Raw genomic sequence first — 19,479 nt, forward strand, 5'->3', positions numbered from 1 at the left:
CCTGCTAGGGATAGGATCCCGGTCCAATTCATCTTTGTCTTCTCTGAATCTAGGTCCTTAAACATTGTAGGTACTTAACAGCTAGCTGTGGGATAAATTTTTCCCTTGTGTCTGGAAACTTGTTGTGAAAAGGACCATATTCCAAGTGGATTCATTCAGTGAGGTAGGTAAAAATGATTCTCAAACTGAGGTGGGACACTACTCTAAACGCCCTAGAAGATTTGACGTTGTCTGGCATGGGTTCTCCATATCCCTCACCCCTCCAAACACGGCTCTTCCTTCCCAGGAAAAGGCAAGAGACAATTTTAACTCTTTATTTGAAACAAACAATTCCAGAGACAGGTTAGTCGTGACAACAGCTTCTCACTACAACACAAGGGCGGGCATGGCTCACTGAAGGGATAGGCCAGATACCGCAGAACAATATATACAATTTAAACAGTGGCTAAACTGGTAGCAGTTTTAAAAACACAAAAAGAGGCTAGGAAACAGCAAAGCCAACAGGAAAAGAACTGGGTACCCCCTTTGCTGGACACTAATAGTCTTCTGGAACTACAAAAGCAAGATGGGGAAGAGAGAAGATAGATGTAGGCAGTGGAGGCAGGACCCAGGTCCACAGCTCCTCCCTATTCTTTAACCACAGATCCCATCCTGTATGACCCAAGGTCCCCCACAGGCGTGGCCTGGCTCTTACAATGGGGGAAGAACAAGAGTGGGGAACCCAGCCCCAACCCAAATCAGAAGGTAGTTTTTGCCTTGGGAACTGTGTCCACTGAACTAAAGGGAGGCAGTTACAGAAGGGGGCTAAGCATGTTGACACATGGCTCATATCAACCTAAGATGGCAGAGAGAGACAAACACATAAACCAAGGGGATAGAAGTTTGCTCCCCATACTTAGTCATTCTCTGCCTTTAAAGAAAAGAAAGCATGTGGAAGTTTTTTTCAACTGCAGCACCAAGGATTGATGCTTGCAAGGGGAGGGAGGGGAAACAAGTAGCCAGGGGATTCCAACAACCAGTATCTCAGGGGAGGGGAAGAGTATCTAAGTTCTGTGTTTTAGGTAAATGGTCCCCCTCATTACTTTCCGAGTTTCTTTCATATCTTTCATACAAGCCCCTTTAGCATGGTACTGAAGAAGAGTGGAGAAAGGAGTGGGCACAGGGTAGAGAAGGCAGCTGGATTCTTCCCTTGGCCAAATCTAGGAACAAGGGGCTTTAGTAACCTATGTGCGAAGGGTCAGGAGACCCAAAGCCAACAGGATCACCAGAGCTATTAACACTCCATCCAGAGACTGGCCCCAGGAGAAGGGGTTGACTCTGAAGAAAATGGCCTAGCTGGTTTTTGCCTATCACTAGTTGATCAGCCCTCAAGTACAGAGGACTGGGGCCCCTTGGTTGTCAAATGATTCGGGAGAAGGTAAAAGCCAGGAGTTCCTAGGGAAGGCAGGGAATGGATGAGTAGAAAAGGGCACTCACGGCCCTTCAGAATGAGTAGCATTGGTTCCCGGGCCAGTCGCCCTGTGGGACGTGGTGACAAGCCAGACACTGGTGTGAAAGATGGATACAGATGGGTTCAGTCCAGGTCTTCATCCCCAGTACGACCCAGCTCCTCATAAATCTCACGCACGGCTAGGATGCGATTGAGCATACTCTCCAACATGCTTCGGTCCATGGGGATCACAGAGTACCAGAGAGGTGACTCAGCGATGCAGGACCGCTCAGGTTGCAAGTAGAACACATCGTTGCGAGTCCGGAGGCTTTCAGGACTGCAATGGTGGGGTGGGACAGATCAGTACTGAGGCAAAGTGGATCCCATGGGTCCCCATGCTAATGCCATTTCTGCAAACCTGCCAACTCACCATTTTGAGAGATAGAATTCATAGAACTTGACAGGGCAGCGGAGGGGATTCATGCGGTTCTCACGCTGCTCTAAGATAGGGGCTTCATCTTCTCTCTTCCGCTTCCCAGAACCCATGTCTGTAGAGGAGGCAAATGACTCAGACTTGTTAAAACCAGTCTCAACAAACCACTCTAAGTGCACAGTGGGAAGGCCTCAGGACACACAATACAGGCTCATAAAGAAAGAAAGGCAGAAGAGTCAGTAGGTCTTCCCACAGCAGCCAAACTGCAGGGTGATGCTCTGTAACCCACTCCTCCTATCCCATTTACATTGGTCAAGTCTTTACAATCTTGCCCTGTTGCAAGGATGGGCTTCTGGGATTAAAAAAAAAAGCACGATAGCCCTAACCCCCATTAAAGTAGTCCAGGTAGAGGCTCAGATTCCAAGAAGGAACTGTGGGTCAGGATTTCAGAGCCAGAACAGAAATCAGGGGTGCAGTTCTTATAATGCCCAACAGCAAAGAACCATGGAACGACTGTCTCGTTGTCAACTCTCAACACACCCAACAGCTTCCCACCTGTCCACCACCCCGCCAAAAGTAGAAAAGGTCAACTGCCTTGAAATGAGGAAAGGTGGAAGCAGGCAGCTGGGTGACCTCCTATTTATGCAAGAGCCACTAATCATCAGGAGGAAGGACTGGCTGTTTTTACCTGTTCTGCAAATATACGAATGGAAGGTCAGGGAAGACAGTGATAAAGGAGAGGGCCAACCTAGTCATTAAAATGGAGCATGGAAGAGGAGAGCAGAGAGGGAGGAAAGCAAAGGAGGGGCAGCTTCATACCTCGCCCTTTCCGCTGGCGGACAGGGGCATAGTAGCGGATGCTCACCACCTTGGTGGTGCCCCGGGGGGTGGTGCACTTGCGGGACTGCCGCACCACATTGGTGAAGGAGAGCTGCATGTGTTCTTCAGCTGTCTGCAGCCCAAAAAACTTAGTGTTGAAGAACATGAGGGTGTTGAGAAGGACAAAGGGTGAGTAGACCCCCAGCTGCTTACACTCCCAGAGGTGTTCTTCCTCCACTCGGGAGAACACTGTGTCTGCAATGGTGAAGGAGAGGCGAGTCAGGAGCGAGCAACCACCCGAGCCCTGATCCCAGACATTCTGCTCATAAGCATTTCTGTTCAGTAAGTTGCCACTGTGCATAAAACCCTGACACCCTGCTGTATTACATAATAGGACTACATGGTTTTTGATATAGTTTCTACTTGCATTTGGAGCTTCTCTCACCACCCACATGTTATAAGCAGGTAGATGTAAACTTTGAGTAGTCCCACAACTTCTTCCTTGTTTTTTCAATTACCACCCAAACTCGTGCCACCTTTTGTGGTTCCAGAAATAGTTGTTCAGACTTAAGTATTAATCCCCTCCTCATGTTCAAGGTTAGGGGCTCTGCGTTCTCCAGCTCTCAACTCCGAGGCACCCAGCTACACGCTCCTGCCCTCAGACTCTTTGTGAAGAGTGGCAGACCAAACAGCCTGGGGCTTTTGGGATGGCGTCTCTGAAAAATGGAGTGAAGGGTGTAGGGGTTGCTAAGTCCCTGTCCCTTACTGTTGGGAAGGAGTGTGGGCTGCCAGGTACTCAGAGATTTGTTGAGTTCTTGAACGAAAGTCAGGTAGTAAAGATCCGTGAAAATGTTCACCATTCGGTTATTTTCCAGTAGGTACTAGAGAAGGAAAAAGACACACACATGAAGCTAGACTTTAGGTCTTAGAGCACATGTGTCAAACACAAGGCCCGCGGGCCAAATCCGTCCCGCCAGGCCTTGCAATGTGGCCCGCACCGCGCTGTCATCACTGCACTCCGCTGCGTTTCCATCACAATGACAGTTTATGACTGTTCAGTAAACCATTCGGCCCCCGATTTAGGCTGGATTTTAGGTTGTGGCCCCTTCTCTGATTGAGTTCGACACCCCTATCTTAGAGGAAAGACAGTGATACCAAAAGGCCCCAGGCACAGCAACCTTGATAATTAGGAGATGGTGGTAAATAGCTGCTCAATTGCATGACCCAGAGTGCTTTTCCCCAGATATACCTACAACTCTGAGGCACCAAGGCCTTGCTGGAAGGAGGCGGCATGGGACAGATGTGTCCCAGCAGCTTCTTCACAAGCACAGACTCCTTGTCAGGTAATGATGCATGGCTGACTTTCCCAGCGGGTACTAAACATTACCCCACCGCCCAAGGAGCCCACCTCTACCCACCTCTCCCCTTCTGGAATGGGTTTGAGGATTACCAAGGGGACCCAGAGAGCAATGAAGACGGCTCCTTGGCCAACAGTCCTGGGACACAGCTCTGATTTTAGAAGAGTATTGACATGTGTTGTCCTGCTTGGAGTAGGAGACAAAAGACCGCCTGCTCAGGATAGCAGACAAAGTGAGGACCAGGGAGTGGACAGAATAATTTCTGCTGGGACCTTGCCTGTTGTGTTGCTGTGTTGAAAGTGACTACAACTGAGGTGGTGTGTAAGGGGTACCTGTTGGATGCCAAGACACAGGTAGTAGATGCTGTCGGGTTCATATCTTTCACCGTTGGGTCGAGTGATTTCTCTCACAAACTGGGCCAGACCGTAGTTGAGCTCAGCAGCTGAGCAGGCCAGAATATCTTCTTTGATACGCATAGGTTTCGCTGCAGTGATAAGTAGTGAAGGTGATAGGATTAAGAAAACTTCACATTGAGAATTTCATTTAGCTCCACCATTAATTCCCTCATCACTTAGTCATGTCCAGCTCCAGAACAAACCACCAATTGCCAAAAGAGCCCTAAGCCTTGAAATCTAGGCAACATCTCCCCTTATTTTGCAACTCCTCCCAATGTTCACAGGACACCCTTTATATAATCACAGCCTTATCATCCATAGACATCTTCAGCTGAATCACAGCCTTGCTCTTTTCCCCTTCCCCTCCTCTTCCCATCCCCACTTCCCTCCCCTGGGTACTTACGGCCAAAGCGCAACTCATCACCCTTGCTGGTTTCTCCATTGGCATATTTTGATTGCACCCAGCACTTCCAAGCATTGACACCATATGAATAGTTAAGTCCAGTACAGCTTGGCTGGCTGCTCATGGAGTCCCGGGAACAGCTCTCTGAAAGCACCAGCCGCTTTTGACCCTGGAGGGAAAAAGAAAGGAGGTGGGTTCAAGGAGATAAGGTCAGGAACAACATGGAAACGAGTCAGGCCAGTGTTTATCAGCAGGGGAGTGGGAGACTGATGTCAGAACACAGCTATGGAAGCAAAGAGCCCCAGGAGTAGCTCTGATGACTTCGGGAACTGGGGAGAGAGCAAAGTGTGTGCTCTGAATGATGGAGAAAGGAGGTCAGCCAGGGAAGGTCAAACTAAAGCTGCTGACTTGGCTATGAAAGTACCCCATCCCTGGCCATTTGAGCCTCCATCCCTCTTCTATGGATACGGCAGCCCCAGCCCTCACCTTCCTCATGGTTCGGGGAAGGTCTTGTTCAGTAGACACGTCCTCAGGCCCTACCAGGCCACAATCAAAGAGAAAGTCTACACTGGGGTTAATGTCCAAAGGATCTGTTAGAGGTGAAAGGAAGCAAAGTGATTTTTAAGATCTCAGTGCTGTAGCCTTCCCACCCCACCCCTGCTACTTGTACACCTGACTTGAGAAAAGCTTTTCAGAAAGTTCTAATTGCACTCAGTAGGAACCAGCAAAGCCAGATGAAGAATATGCTCAGAGGCACAGAGATGCAAAAATCCACAACAATGGGAAAGTTCCTAACACTACCAAACTGCATACTCAAACGTGGAAATTTTCATATTATGTGTTTTACCACAATTAAAACAAAACAAGCCTGACCGGTATTTGGCTCAGTTCAATTCCCAGTCAGGGCACATGCCCAGGTTGCGTGTTTGATCCCCAGTGCGGGGCGTACAGGAGGCAGCCAATCGGTGATTCTCTCTCATCATCTGTGTTTCTATCTCTCTCTCTCCCTCTCTTTTCCTCCCTGAAATTAATAAAAATACATTATAAATAAATAAATAAATAAAACAAAAGAAGACTCAAGTGTAAAATCTACTACTCCCTTAACAGCCTTTTGTCACTGGTCACAAGGAGCACTGTTAAGGTCATGCTCTAGGTCACACACACACACACAAAAAAAAACACTCCTTTCCTTATGGCACAAATGCTACCATACCCAGTGGGCATGCCTTGAATTCCACTCACTTTTGGGGAAGTCTGCCTCCAAGTCTTGCCCAGGTTCATCCAAGACATTGGCCATCTTAACAGCCATTGCCAGGACATCATCTCGAGCTGGCCCAAACAGGTCACAATCTTCCAGAAGTCCCTCTGCACTCTGGTTGCTTACAAGATCTGGAAGAGAAGTTGGCTTAGTCACCGCATCTCTTACCTAGCTCCCTCACAGGCTTTCAGGGGCTGATTCCGACCACTCCCCCCACTTAGGCAGAGACAGACTAGGAAAACCATGACTCCTTCATTGCTGCTGTCCATGGCATACCACAAAGGTCAGATGAAGCTTTGTCTAACTCTTCAGCCTCTGCGATCATTTCTGCCATAGCCAGGATGTCAGCCTCCAAGGGGTTGGAAGGGATCTTCACCTTCAGCTCCTCAATAGTCTCCACAATCTTGTCTGTGCTCTCCAAGGTAGTAGGCAGGAACATGGGCACAGGTACCTGGAGACATAAATCCTAACTAAACACCAAGAACTAAACCAGTGGATGAGGGGACAGGTGGTGAGAGTAAGGGAGAGTGGTGGGTCAGTTCTAAACGGGCAACTTACCGGGATGGGCATTGAGAAAGGCACGGGGACTTTCTGGCAGTACAGATGCATAGGCACTGGCACGAAGATGGGCACTGGGATGGGTAGCACAATCACCTGTGGCTTCCACTCTTCTGTTGACAAGAAAGGGGTCTACTCAGAGCCTGTGTTAGGTGGGTCACATCTGACCCACTACCTGATACTTGCCTGTCACCCCCAAAGCTCATTGTCACAAAACTGCCCTTGCATCAAAGGTAGAGAGTCAACTCTGTGATTCTAAGATTACCATATCCATAATACTTCATCCTCCTAAGAAACCCCGTTGTCTAGCTCTAGGGCTGCAGGCCTAGAACTATAAAATAAAACCTGTGGTATCTAAGTATCCTGGCTCACCTGTCTGACTCCCTTTGGACTTCATCTCCACTTTGCAGGAGACCCCCCGATTCTGCATCAGAGGCTTACACATGGCAGCTTTGTTTTTGCGGGGCGTGGCTGGGGGTGGTGCGGAGGGAGGAGGAGTAGAAGCAGAGGGAGCCAACCGGATCTTCACAGGGATCTGCAAAGAAACATTAGTGCCACCAAATGCTATACCCTCCTCTGAGACCATCCTTCCCCCTGGCTTTTGCCCTGACCTTGCCCAGATTCCCATTTTCCTCTGGGGTCTTCACTGTATTGCTGTTCTCCACTTTGGTTTGAGAGGTTGTCTGGGGCTTCGCCTCAGAAGACTGACCTATAGATCAAAACAAATGAATGTTTTCCTCTGTGGAACCAGCTCTCCATTTTCATCATCCTGTTCCAGGAGAGCTTCCTTAAGTGGTGCATCAAATGGGAACAGGAAGTCTAGAATTTCTCCTCCTTACCACCCCAGGCCTAGTCTTCTCTAGGCCCCAGAAACAGTGGCCAAGAAGATTCTTTGCCCTGGCTGACACAGAGAATGAAAAAGATTAAGCTTCCCCAATGACCCATAATTTGAGCCCTTCCATTTCATGGCCTTCAGGACTTTGGTACCCCTGGAATACCCCAGAGGGGCCAGGATAATAGTCTTGAAACAATAATGGCCTTCAGTTTCACTAAAGGCAGAGCTTATGCTGATGCTTCCTTCTCTCTGAAAACTAACCACAGTCCCCACATGCCCCATCCTACCTGGTACCCGTTCCCTAAAAATACATCCGTTATAGAAACTCAGTGGAAGGTAGCTCTGTAAACCTTTAAACAAGAACCCCCCTAGTATCTGCACAGTCCAGAAGCTAAAAGAGAGCACAGTACCAGGTGCCCTGGCCAGAGATGAGATGAAAGAAGAAGAGAGGGGCTGGGCCCAGGATTAGAGTCCAGGCTAGTTCTAACAGAGTGCCTCCTGCCCGGGACTCACTGTTCAGGAGGCTCTCGGGCCCACTCTGGGTGTCCAAGTTGGGTTGGTTCTGCTGGCTATAGAAGCGCAGCAGACACTGTTGGTTGCAGAAATGACGGATCTGCCCGCGCCAGTGGATGGTCTCTAGCAGCTTCCCCTGTCGCTTACAGGCATGGCACCGGGCAGCCTGCGGGTATTGACAGGATGATCAGACCTGCATCCCTAAAACATGCTGAGCCCTTTGCCCTGGAATAAGCTCTTCCTTTGGAGGCTGGTCAGCTGGAGCCCCCTCCCTGGAGATTGGCCCACACCCCATCACAGCACAACCCTGTTGCCGTCTCCACCCTTTCTGTCCTTCCCCTTACCTTGCAGTACCACAGCAGGTACTTGCTCTTACAGTCCTCACTGCAGAAGTCCCAGGTGCTGCCATCCAGCTGCTCAGTGACTCCACGCTGGCAGGTCTGGGAGCAGTAAGTACAAGTGATACAGCACAGTCCCAGCTTCTTAGTGAAGTCCTGTTTGTACAGCAGCACGCAGCCTGAAAAGAATCCAGAGACACAGAAATCTCCATGGCCGCGAGACCTACCTTTTTTTCATGGTGGTAACCGAAAGCTCTCCCCGACAGTCGCTTGGGCCCAAAGCCTTGGGATGGACAAGGGCCCGCACATCCTGAGTAGAAGACCCTTGCCCCAAGACCGCGTCCCAAGCCCTCGTCCTTTCTCTGCCAGTCTCCCTGCTGTGTAGCACAAGGTCTCTGACCCCTTCTCCGTTTCCTTACCTTCGCTGCAGAAGCTCTTTTCCACCCCGCTGAACCGGAGTTTCTCATGCAGGAGCTTCTCCTGCCGGCAATGCTCACACTGGGACACCACACCCCGAAGCCGCTTGAAATCCTCACAGCAATCACGACAGCAGAACTGGAACGCCTGGTCCTAAGATTGGGTCACAGGGCATGGAGGAGAGTGCTGTGACATTGGGACCTGGCAAAAGCCAAGTGGAAGGACCCCTTCCGACATACGTCTAGTCATGTGGCAAGATATGGGCAGGGTGGGGGTCTTACCTGCCAGTCCAAGACCTCAGGCTTGCCACTGAAGAGGCTGTGGCAGTAGTGACAGCTCAGGTGAATGCCCCCTTCGGGGCTTGTACGCTGGAGGGAAGGAAGACAAATAAGGGAGGGGCAAGAAGTGTGTGGTGGTGGGGGGGAGGGGAGGTCAGGCTTGTTCTTTGCTCTGCCCCGGCCTACCTACCCCGATTTTCATACCCTCTCTATGCGCCACACCCTCTATCCCTGGTCCAGGGTCTGAAGTACCTGGAACTTGGTCCAGCAGCTGGGGCTGCAGAATTGGTAGACTGTGCGATCGACCTTGTTGTAGTAACAGGGGTCAGAGAGGCTGCGGCGGCAGAAGCTGCAGGGTCGGGGAGGGCCTGGGGCATAGAGAGAAAAGGAGAGCGAAAGAGAGAGGAGAGAGAGAGAGCACAGAAAGTGTAAGGCAGTGCAGAGATGGAGAGATGGAACAGGAAATCCACGGGAAGATGTGGTTGGGGCTGAGGTCAGGTAGCAGGGATTACTTAAGAAGAAGAGGGGAGTATGGGATGGGAGGGGAGAAGGAAGGCCAGCAGGGGTCTGAGAAGAGGGCTTTGCACCTACCAGTGAGCCCTGCCTGCTTCACTTTGTAAGAGGTGGTACAGCAGAGGGAACAGAACAAGCTCGTCTTGCCATTACGATCCACATGTGATAGCATCTCAAAGTTCTTACACAGGGTCTTGCACCAGACACAGGGGTACACACGTGTGTTTTTCTGTGAGGATGGGGAAGGAGAGGCTGAGGCTGGATTTGTCCCTTCACTTTATTTTTTAAATGTTTAAAACATGAAATGTTTCAAGCATACAAAAAAGTATAGATGATGATATAACAAAGACCTGTGTATCTACCAGCCAGCTTCAAAAAATAAAACATAACAGATACAATTGAAACCCCCTTTATTGGTTTTATTCCTCCCAGCCTCGCCCCATCAGGCACCTTTATTTATCACCCAAGAACCACACCCCCTTCCACAGCCCTCTAACGCACTACTCCCTCGGCCCCACCTTCTTGTACGCCCCCAAGCAGGTTGTGTTGCAGAACCGCTTTTGTTGGCCCTCATGAAAGAGGAGCTCGGGGCCCGGGCTCCCGGTCTTGGTATAGATGTAAGCCCCGCACTGGTCACAACAGTTGGTTTTCAGTCCCTTGTTGGCCCGGAATTTGGAGAAGCAAGAATCACTGCAGAGCCGGTGCACCACGCTGCCATTGCTGACCTCATGCTGGACCTGCCACACACACACATATCCTGAGCTGGGGCCTGACCACCACCACCCACCCCAAAGCGAGGACAGCCCACCCCGTCTCACCCTAGACCTTCACAGCATACATGGTTCCCAGGGACCCCCCCAACCTGCACATCAGGCTGCCGACTTGATGGTGAGGTCCTGGGAGGCAAGGAAGGCCAGCTGCACACATCCTAGAGAAGCTCTAATCTTGAATACACTCCCTCACAACGCCTGCCTCCCCTCCCCCTCCCCTCCTCCACAGGGCCTGGCCCCTGCAGCCCCAGGATTGCAGGGGCAGGTCAGGACTGGCCAGGCTCTGTACACCGGCCCCCACCGAACTTCCTCACCTCTCCAGTCTTCTGGCATATGCTGCAGCGAGTAGCATCGGCAGGATCCCCGGACTGGGGGATTGGGCGCTGCTGCTGGGCCTCATACAGGGAGAGGCAGACGGATGTGCAGAACTCGTGGAAGGAGCCTCCCGCACCAGTCTGTGCCACCACCAAGTCCTTGGTGTTCCAGATCTCCCTGCAGATGGGAACAGGCTTGAACATTCATTTGTTTCATCAGCTTCCAGCCTTCCCCTGGGATCAAGGACCACAGAGCAAATGCTCTCCGAGCCCCACTAGGTTCTTGCCAACATAGTCTCTGTCTCGCCCATTATTCCTGGCCTGAGGCCTGCCCTTTCCACACCCCAGTACCCTCACGTACTTCTTGCAGAAGGTACAGGTCTTTTTGCCCGAGGGCTTTCTGGAGAAAGTGGTGAGACAGGATGAGGAACAAAAGAGCTGAGGCAGCCCCTTGCGTTGGTAGGCCGTCTGCCCCTTCTGCAGCGGTGTCCGGCAATGCGCACAAGTCATCTTGGTGCCCACCGCAGAGCGCCCGGCCCTTTGTGCCACGCTGGAGCGTAGGGACATGCGAGGAGAGCGCCGGGGCCGGAATGGCACAAAATCCTCATCATTGGGGTCATCTACCATGGCATCAGAATCCTCATCTGATACTGGAACTGAGGAGGGGGGTGGGGGCGCATGAGAAAAGGCTACCAGACCGTTTCCAACCATCCCCTGACTAACAGGAGCTCTACTGCTCCGGGGATCCCCTCAGTTCCTGCCTTTATCTCCTCCCCCACCCATCACATTGATAACTTAAGTCCCTGGTGTCCCGCTCCCTTAGGGAGGGCTCTAAGTGGGAAGATTCTTAAGGATGGGGGTTGCAGAGCTGAAACAGGAAACTCCCATTCTCACTGCTCTTGTTTTCAATCACCTCCACTGCCCCTGGTTCCCATGCCAACCCAGAGCACAGATAGCACGTCACACTCTGCACGGAGCCGAGAGATCCATGGCGGCCACTTCCCACTCACCCCACTGGGTCACATTTCCTCAAGTCCTACTCACTGCTCTCAGTGGAATCCACCACCTCAGGTTTTGGAGGTTCTACTCTTCTAACGCGCTCACTTCTCTTCTGTACCTTGGAAACACGGGGAGGGAATTGGAGGCTGGTGCCAGGGACAGGCTGAAGGGCCAGCTACACTAGCACAAGGTTTAGGGGGGCACAGAAATAAGAGGGAGAAGGGAGAGTAGGGACCCTTGGCCCAGCCCGTAGGAGGAGGGGAGAAAAGGAGGCTGGGCTTCACCTTAAGAAGCGGTAGCCATAAGGGCTCCCTCCCTCTTCCTAGCTCTCCTCACACACCCCCTCTGGAGATCTGGGAGGGAAAATGAAGGGTCTGTCCTTCCTAGAGATCTAGGGGGAACCAGACTCCTCCCAATCCCCTCCCCCCTCACCCTCTCAGGCGGCTTCTCAGTCAGGCCATCTCCTGCAAAGGAAGCAGAAAGCAGCCTAAATCTTCAACCTGCCCTCACAGCCCCTTCCTGGACCAACTTCATTCCTGGGGAAGAACTCACACAAAACTGAGAGGAAAAATGCAAGTGCCTTCTTGGGGCCCCTCTCAGGGTTACCTCAAGCCCTGCACTGAGGGGAGGGTGGTGGTGCAGCTGCTCTCCATAGGAAAAAAAAAATCCTACTCTTCCTACCAGCTTTCTGTCCCAATCACTGGGAGTCAAGGAAGCAGAGGTAACATACCTTTCATCCAAAATTTATAGTTTGCCAACAAAAATAATGCAATTCCCCAAAGGTAGGTAGCAAGGGGAGACGGTAGGTCCTCTGGACTCAGATGGTTATATAAGCGCTAAGACCCTGGTCACAGCCTGGGAGAGATACCACTAGGCAGAACAGGGGAGAAATTAGCCTCTCCTAGTCTAGGCTGTCCCTCCCCTCTCAGAGACTCAATCCTAGGCCCTGCACTTCTACCATTCCCCTGAATTCATGATGCTGCCGGAGGCTCCAGAACCTAGTCAGCATTCATAAAACCCAGAATCCCCACTCTCATTTAGAACAAACCATCTGGAAAGATCTTAGAACCAAGAAGCCTGGAGTCCTCCCCACATCCTGAAGGGCCTGGCACCAAAAAGACCACTCGCATATGAAAAAGGGAGTCTCTCCCACCAAATTCACTTTCCAGCCCACCTGAAACCTCACCCCGATTCCTCCTCCACAGCAGCTGAACGTCCCCAGACCCCTCATTCTCCCTCCCAATCCCCCAACTCCTTCACACATCCTCTCAATCTCTCAAACCTCCTCCTCCTCCCCCCGCCCCACAGCAGCCCCTCCTCACTCACACCCTCTCCAACCTTGATTCTCCAGCCGAGAAGACAACCTACCTGGTAACGAAGGGTGTGCAGGGGGGCTGGGGCCCCTAGGTTTGGTCTGAGAACTGTTGATTCCATCCCCCAGTCTCTCTCCTACTGAAGGGCTGGGGGGGCCATTTGGGCTCTGTGGCTGCCCTTGGGGAAGATCCTCCTCCAGCCCAGGGGAGCCCCTTCTCCCCGTAGCTCTGGAGGTGGTCTCCTCCTCTTCCATATGTGGGGACTGAAGATTTATTGGAGAATCTGCAGCCAAAGATTCTAGCAGCCCCTCGGGTGAAGAGAGGTTCGCCCCAGACCCTGGGTCAGGTGGCACCACCTCAGGGGTCTGGCCCCCTGGTCCAGGCTCTAGGGTCTGATCTGCATCCCACGCAAGGGTCTCCTCGGGACCATGGTCCACCTCTGGGGGGGAGGGGACTTTATAGAGCAGCCCCCCCAGCCCCAGCAGCTCAGTGGTTCCATCCAGAACTCCAGGGTCTTTTTCCAGGCCAGCAGGGGTATCAAGCAGGTCCAGGGCTCCCGAGGATGGAGAAGGGCCAGGGGGCGCCCATCCTCGAGTTGGGGCAGTCTGAGATTCCAGCAGATCCTCTCCAAATTCCATGTCTACTGGAAGGTCTCCAGCCAGGGGCTTCTCTGGCAGGGTCAATGGGTCAAACGGACTGGGGAATTCACTGGGGTCCATGAGGACGGCTGGATATGGGCTGTAGATTAGGGTAGAAGAGGGGGCAGAAGAGGTGGTCTTCGCCAGAATTCCTTCTTATATAGGCTCTGGGACACACCCCATCATCCACTCGGATTTCTCACGAACAGCCCCCACCACACACGGCGAGCATTTCCACAGGCTTAGTCCAAATGACCACTCCCCCCCACCACCACTACAAACAGCGCCCCCTGTAGGGAGAGGCGTTCCCCGCCCTGGCCCTGCGCCCACACTCGCCAGGCAGTTAGTCGTTGGCCGTATCAGCCCGCCCGCCCCCACCACCTCAGTGCGACTCCCGGTTTCCCTCCCTCTTTACCTTTCACCCCCCCCCCCCCAACTCAGGCTGAACGCCCTATTAGAGTCGCCTAGGGCCTTACTCACCAGGAGCCTTCCCGCCCCCGCGATAGCAGTTTCTACCCCTTCCACTCGCTCCTGGAGCCCCCCAGCCCCCCGGTCTCTACCTACCCGGTCCGGCCCCACCCCCCTCACCGCGCTGCAAGGCCCCCCCTCAGCCCTTCCCTCGCCCCCACAAATTGCCCTTCCTAACCCCTCCCCCCAGTTACCTTTCATTTCAGTTCGCCCACTTCCTCAGCCTCGTCACCCTTCCCCATAGCTCTCGCAGCCCTTCTCCTGTTGCCCACCCCCCACCTCAGGCATTTACAGGAAGACATTTTGGAGCTACGATTTCTCTTAGACCCCCCTCCCGGTTTCTTCAAATCCCGCCTGCAGGTCCGGTTCGGCTAGATCAGGCCCGACCCCTACCTGCGGCAGGGTTAGTGTAAAGGCTATAAGCCTAGAACTGCAGACGGAGACGGCCCCGCGCTCCTTCTCCACCTCCCTCCCCAGCAGCCGGGACAAGGGGTCGCGGCCCCTTTAAATGGCAGCGCAGCTCGCTGCGCCTAGCGCTCTGCACCAGGCGGGCGGGCGGCGCCAGCAACCGAGCCCATTGGCTGGCTCCAGGAGGGGGCTCGCGAGACAGCGCCGGCCCCCGGCGCGAGACTCCCAGCCCAGTGGCCGCCTGGAAATTGTGGAGTGGAGCCTCGTTGTTGGAGATGGAGCTTGAGCCCCCGCCCGGGGCCCCGTTAGTTGAAGAGGAAAATATAGGCTCTGGAGCCTTGAAGCCCGCCCCCGGGAAAGGCGGCACCCTCTTTCCGCCGAAGGGCCAAGTACACTAAATCACAAAAAAACAGATCAACTCACCTGCTTCCCTTACCTGGCTCAAGAGTCTGCCCCCCTCACACCCGTGCCCGCCCTATACCTCCTGGAGCCCACTCTGCCCGCGATCCCCTCCTCTCATTCAAATGGTTCCCGGTCCCCTCCCCCTCCCTCTGTCTCTTCGCTTCCCACTCGTGTTCAATCCCTCGGCGTCCGCCCCCCTCAGCAGTCCCTACCTACGCCATGCAGCAAGCGCCTGCCAAGATTACCCTCCCCCCCAACCCCACCTCTCCTGGGCCCGCCCCCTGGGCGACTGTTGGGGGTAATGAGTGACAGCAGAGGGTGAGGGGAGGTAGAGACCCAGCCCTCACGTGCTCCTCCTCCCCCCCCTCCCCCCCGTTTGCAGCCCCGGCCCCCTCCCCCCAACCATTCTGAGACTCATAGTTATGGGGTGTCTTGAGCTTGCTCTCCAGCTACCCAGGGCGGGATAAATGGCTCTGGCTCAGTAACAACGCCTATGCAGTAACTGTGACTTCCCATAGACTCCTAAACCAGGTCCTGCAAAGCCACTCTCCCCCTACCCCCCTCAAGGGTTAGGGTAAGTTCTGAGATCTCCCAGAGACTACCCGCAGGGGCTCCCTGCTTTATCTCTTCAGCAGATTTCCTCATCAAGGCCCAAAGCTTCTCCCTCTCTCTCTCTCTCTCTCTCTCTCTCTCTCTCTCTCTCTCTCTCTCTCTCTCTCTCTCTCCCTCCCTCTCTCCCCCCTTCCTCCCTCCCTTCCCCTCTCTCTCCATCCCATCCTGGTTGACCTGTTTCCTCCCCCCACTCCCTTCTCCCTCTCCTCCCTCCCTCCCCCACTCCCCACTCCCTCTCCTAGGCTCGTACTCCCTCCCAGTCTCTTTTTGTCTTAAGTCTGTCCCTCTGCCTCTCACACGCGGGAGCACCCACGTGCAAGCTCACGTACGCTCCCCTCTTGGATGGTCCTTAGAATGTGGGTGTGGCTGAAGATGAAGCTGGATAAGTGGGGTAGGGGGAAGGGGCACCAGCCTTGGGCCTACTGCCTTTTAAAAATGTGTGCCAGGATCCATTTTCAGTCTCCATTATAGTTTGAGCATTTTACAATCTCCACTCCCCACTTTGCTCCTCCTACCCCTAGGGCTGAAGAGTGTTTAGTATCTGAGGTACTAGTGGAGGCTCAGGCTAGAAGGAGTCCTGCCACAGATTTAGAAACAAGGTTTGGTGTCCAGTGCCTACTCCAGTCTGCCTCTTTGCTTTGGGCCTTTCTTCTTTCCCACACGAAGCCTTTCCTAGCCTTACAGGGAGTTTTATCCCCCCCTGCCTCATTTACTTGGCCAGAAACCTTATCCTTCCTGACTGCCCACATGGCCTTGAGGTTATCTTTGCTCTCTCTTTACACACGGAGATAAAACCAAGAGTTTTCCCAGTTTCTCAAACCCAGCTTTCTCTTTCTCTTAACCAGTATTTTGTGCACCCTTCTTCCACCTTCTGATTATTTATATGCCCCTGTTTCTCTCTTTACCTTTTCAATTTGTTCAATCTCAGTTGGGATACCTTTTTGTTTTGTTTTGTTTTGTTTTAATATATTTTATTGATTTTATACAGAGAGGAAGAGAGAGGGATAGAGCCAGAAACATTGATGAGAGAGAATCACCAGTCAGTTGCCTCTTGCACACCCCCTACTGGGGATGTGCCTGCAACCAAGGTACATGCCCTTGACCGGAATCGAACCTGGGACCTTTCAGTCCGCAGACTGAGGCTCTATCCACTGAGCGAAACCGGTTTCGGTGGGATACCTTTTTGTATATTGCCTGCCCTTCTCAACACCTGCTTGGATCCTTGACCATTCTGATGAAGACTACCTGGTTTCAAGTTGAGGCGAGACAATCAGGGGATGGTTAATGGTGTAATATTAATCCAGAGAAGCTCTGTTGCATAAAAATGAGTGGGTCCTGGCTGAGATCGGTTTAGCTCAGTGGATAGAGCATCGGTCTGCGGACTGAAAGGTCCCAGGTTCGATTCCAGACAAGGGCATGTACCTTGGTTGCAGTCACATCCCCTGTAGGGCCTGTGCAGGAGGCAGCTGGTCGATGTTTCTAGGTCTCTATCCCTCTCCCTTCCTCTCTGTAAAAAAATCAATAAAAATTTTTTTTTTAAATGAGTGTGTTCTGGAGAGATAAACCAGGATTCTAAACCCAGTTCTGCTCACTTTTTAGCTAGTTGACTTTGGACAAGTTACTTCTTGAATCACTGGGTCTTAGTTTTCTCACCTTTAAAAAGATAAAAGAGCCAGGACGGGTTTGGCTCAGTGGATAGAGCGTCGGCCTGAGGACTGAAGGGTCCCAGGTTCAATTCCGGTCAAAGGCATGTACTCTGGTTGCGGGCACATCCCCCGTGGAGGGTGTGCAGGAGGCAGCTGATCGATGTTTCTCTCTCATCGATGTTTCTGGCTCTCTATCCCTCTCTCTTCATCTCTGTGAAAAATCAATAAAATATATTTTAAAAAAATAAAAAGATAAAAGAAAACAATATAAATGTTCAATCATATGGGAACTCTGTAAACATAATCCTTTATTGTTGAAAGTATTACATATGTCCCCCTTTTCCCCCCATTGACCCCTTCTAGGCCCCCTCCTGTGACACACACACACACACACACACACACACACACCCTGCCCCAGGCCTTCACCACCTTATTGTCTGTGTCCATGGGTTATGCATATATGCTTACAAGATCTTTGGTTGAATACCTCCTACCCCCATCTTCCCTCTGAGATTCTGCACTCTATTACATACTTCCATATCTCTGGATTCACTCCTTTCATCAATTTATTTTGATACTAAGATTCCACATGTGAGTGAAATCATGTGATACTTGTCTTTCTCTGACTAACCTATTTCATTTATCATGATACTCTCCAGGTCCCTCCATGCTGTTTCAAAGGGTAAGAAGTTCTTTTTTACTGCTGTATAGTATCCTATGGTATAAATGTACCACAGCATTTTCTAAAATATATTTTTATTGATTTTTTACAGAGAGGAAGAGAGAGATAGAGAGTTAGAAACATTGATGAGAGAGAATCATCAATGAGCTGCCTCCTGCACACCCCCTAATGGGGATGTGCCCGCAACCAAGGTACATGCCCTTGATGGGAATCGAACCTGGGACCTTTCAGTCCACAGGCTGATGCTCTATTCATTGAGCCAAATCAGTTTTGGCTGTACAAGTCTGCATTCCCAACAGCAGTGTACTAGGGTTCCCTTTTCTCCACATCCTTACCAGCACTTACCTTTTTTTTTTTATTTGTTGATGGTATTCATTCTGAAAAGGTGTGAGGTGATAACTCGTTGTCATTTTAATTTGCATCTCTCTGATGATCAGTGACTTTTATTTTTATAAAGCTTTTATTTTTTATTTTATATATATATATATATATATATATATATATATATATATATATATAATTGATTTCAGAGAGGAAGGAAGAGGGAAAGAGAGATATAAGAGAGGAAAGAAAGATATGACTTTTATTTTTATTTTTATAAGGCTTTTATTATATATATATATATATATATATATATATATATATATATAATTGACTTCAGAGAGGAAGGGAGAAGGAAAGAGAGATATAGGAGAGGAAAGAGAGATATGAGAATCATTGATTGCCTGCCTCCTGCACACCCCCTATTGGGGATTGAGCCCACAACCCAGGCATGTGCTCTTGACCAGAATTGAACCCGAGACCCTTCAGTCTGTAGGCCAATACTCTAACCATTGAGCCAAACCAGCTAGGGCTGATCAGTGACTTTGAGCATTTTTTCATTCGTCTCTTGGCCATCTGTATGTCCACTTTTGAGAAGGATCTATTTGAGTCCTTTGCCCATTTTTTAATTGGATTGTTTGTCTTCCTTTTGTTAAGTTGTATGAGTTCCTTATATATTTTGGATATTAGCCCTTTATCAGATGTATCAGTACCAAATATATTCTCCCATACAGTGGGCTCCCTTTTCATTTTAAAAAATATATATTTTATTGATTTTCCACAGAGAGGAAGGAAGAGGGATAGAGAGCTAGAAACGTTTATGAGAGAGAAACATCGACCAGCTGCCTCCTGCACAGCCCCTACAGGGGATGTGCCCGCAACCAATGTACATGCCCTTGACCGGAATCGAACCTGGGACCTTTCAGTCCGCAGACCGACGCTCTATCCACTGAGCCAAACCAGTTTCGGCTCCCTTTTCATTTTGTTGACCGTTTATTTTGCTGTGCAGAAGCTTTTTATTTTGATGTAGTCCCATTTGTTTATTTTCCTTCTTTGTTTCCTTTGCCCTAGGAAATGCATCCATAAACATATTGCTATGAGGGATGTCTGAGATTTTGCTGCCTACGGTTTTTTCTAGGAATTTTATGGTTTCATGACTTAGTTTTAAGTCCTTTATCCATTTTGAGTTTATTTTTGTGTATGGTGTAAGTTGGTGGTCTAGTTTCATTTTTTGGCATGTATCTGTCCAATTTTCCCAGCACCATTTTTATTTTATTTTATTTATTTATTTTTATTTATTTATTTATTTATTTATTTATTTTTATATATTTTATTGATTTTTTTTGCCCCCCTCCCTCC

General features: G+C 50.8%; 1 protein-coding gene across 8 annotated transcripts; it reads right to left on the reverse strand.

Annotated features, from left to right (window-relative positions):
• Positions 1 to 300: 300 nt before the first annotated feature.
• ZMYM3 (zinc finger MYM-type containing 3) lies at positions 301 to 15,107 on the reverse strand. Of its 8 annotated transcripts, none has more exons than XM_045571897.1 (25): positions 15,072 to 15,107; positions 12,999 to 13,681; positions 12,063 to 12,094; positions 11,676 to 11,748; positions 10,993 to 11,287; positions 10,632 to 10,809; positions 10,066 to 10,284; positions 9,626 to 9,776; positions 9,287 to 9,402; positions 9,038 to 9,124; positions 8,759 to 8,909; positions 8,346 to 8,518; positions 8,002 to 8,167; positions 7,265 to 7,362; positions 7,026 to 7,188; positions 6,654 to 6,766; positions 6,372 to 6,546; positions 6,080 to 6,226; positions 5,324 to 5,427; positions 4,838 to 5,006; positions 4,372 to 4,523; positions 3,448 to 3,562; positions 2,682 to 2,936; positions 1,860 to 1,977; positions 301 to 1,766 (listed from the first exon to the last, which is right to left on the reverse strand). In XM_045571897.1, exons 2-25 carry the CDS (start codon positions 13,660 to 13,662, stop codon positions 1,574 to 1,576), a joined length of 4,107 nt encoding a protein of 1,368 aa, XP_045427853.1. In that variant the 5' UTR covers positions 13,663 to 13,681; positions 15,072 to 15,107; the 3' UTR covers positions 301 to 1,573. The 8 variants fall into 8 exon arrangements, with proteins under 8 accessions (XP_045427853.1, XP_045427852.1, XP_045427854.1 ...); XM_045571896.1 differs by lacking the exon at positions 15,072 to 15,107 and adding an exon at positions 14,881 to 15,000; XM_045571898.1 differs by lacking the exon at positions 15,072 to 15,107 and adding an exon at positions 14,443 to 14,858 and having other exon boundaries at positions 4,859 to 5,006.
• Between the last annotated feature and the right edge of the window lie 4,372 nt (positions 15,108 to 19,479).

This window comes from Pipistrellus kuhlii, unplaced genomic scaffold, assembly GCF_014108245.1.
Source record: "Pipistrellus kuhlii isolate mPipKuh1 unplaced genomic scaffold, mPipKuh1.p scaffold_m20_p_40, whole genome shotgun sequence".
Classification (NCBI taxonomy): domain Eukaryota; kingdom Metazoa; phylum Chordata; class Mammalia; order Chiroptera; family Vespertilionidae; genus Pipistrellus; species Pipistrellus kuhlii.

Bases quoted from the DNA above. Each gene is read 5' to 3' on its own strand.
- ZMYM3 (XM_045571897.1), bottom strand. From the start codon at position 13,662: ATGGACCCCAGTGAATTCCCCAGTCCGTTTGACCCATTGACCCTGCCA. The intron at 10,810-10,992 runs GTACGTGAGGGT...TCCCATCTGCAG, and splicing joins ACCTGTACCTTCTGCAAGAA to GGAGATCTGGAACACCAAGG. The intron at 7,363-8,001 runs GTGAGTCCCGGG...TTTGATCTATAG, and splicing joins GCCCGAGAGCCTCCTGAACA to GTCAGTCTTCTGAGGCGAAG.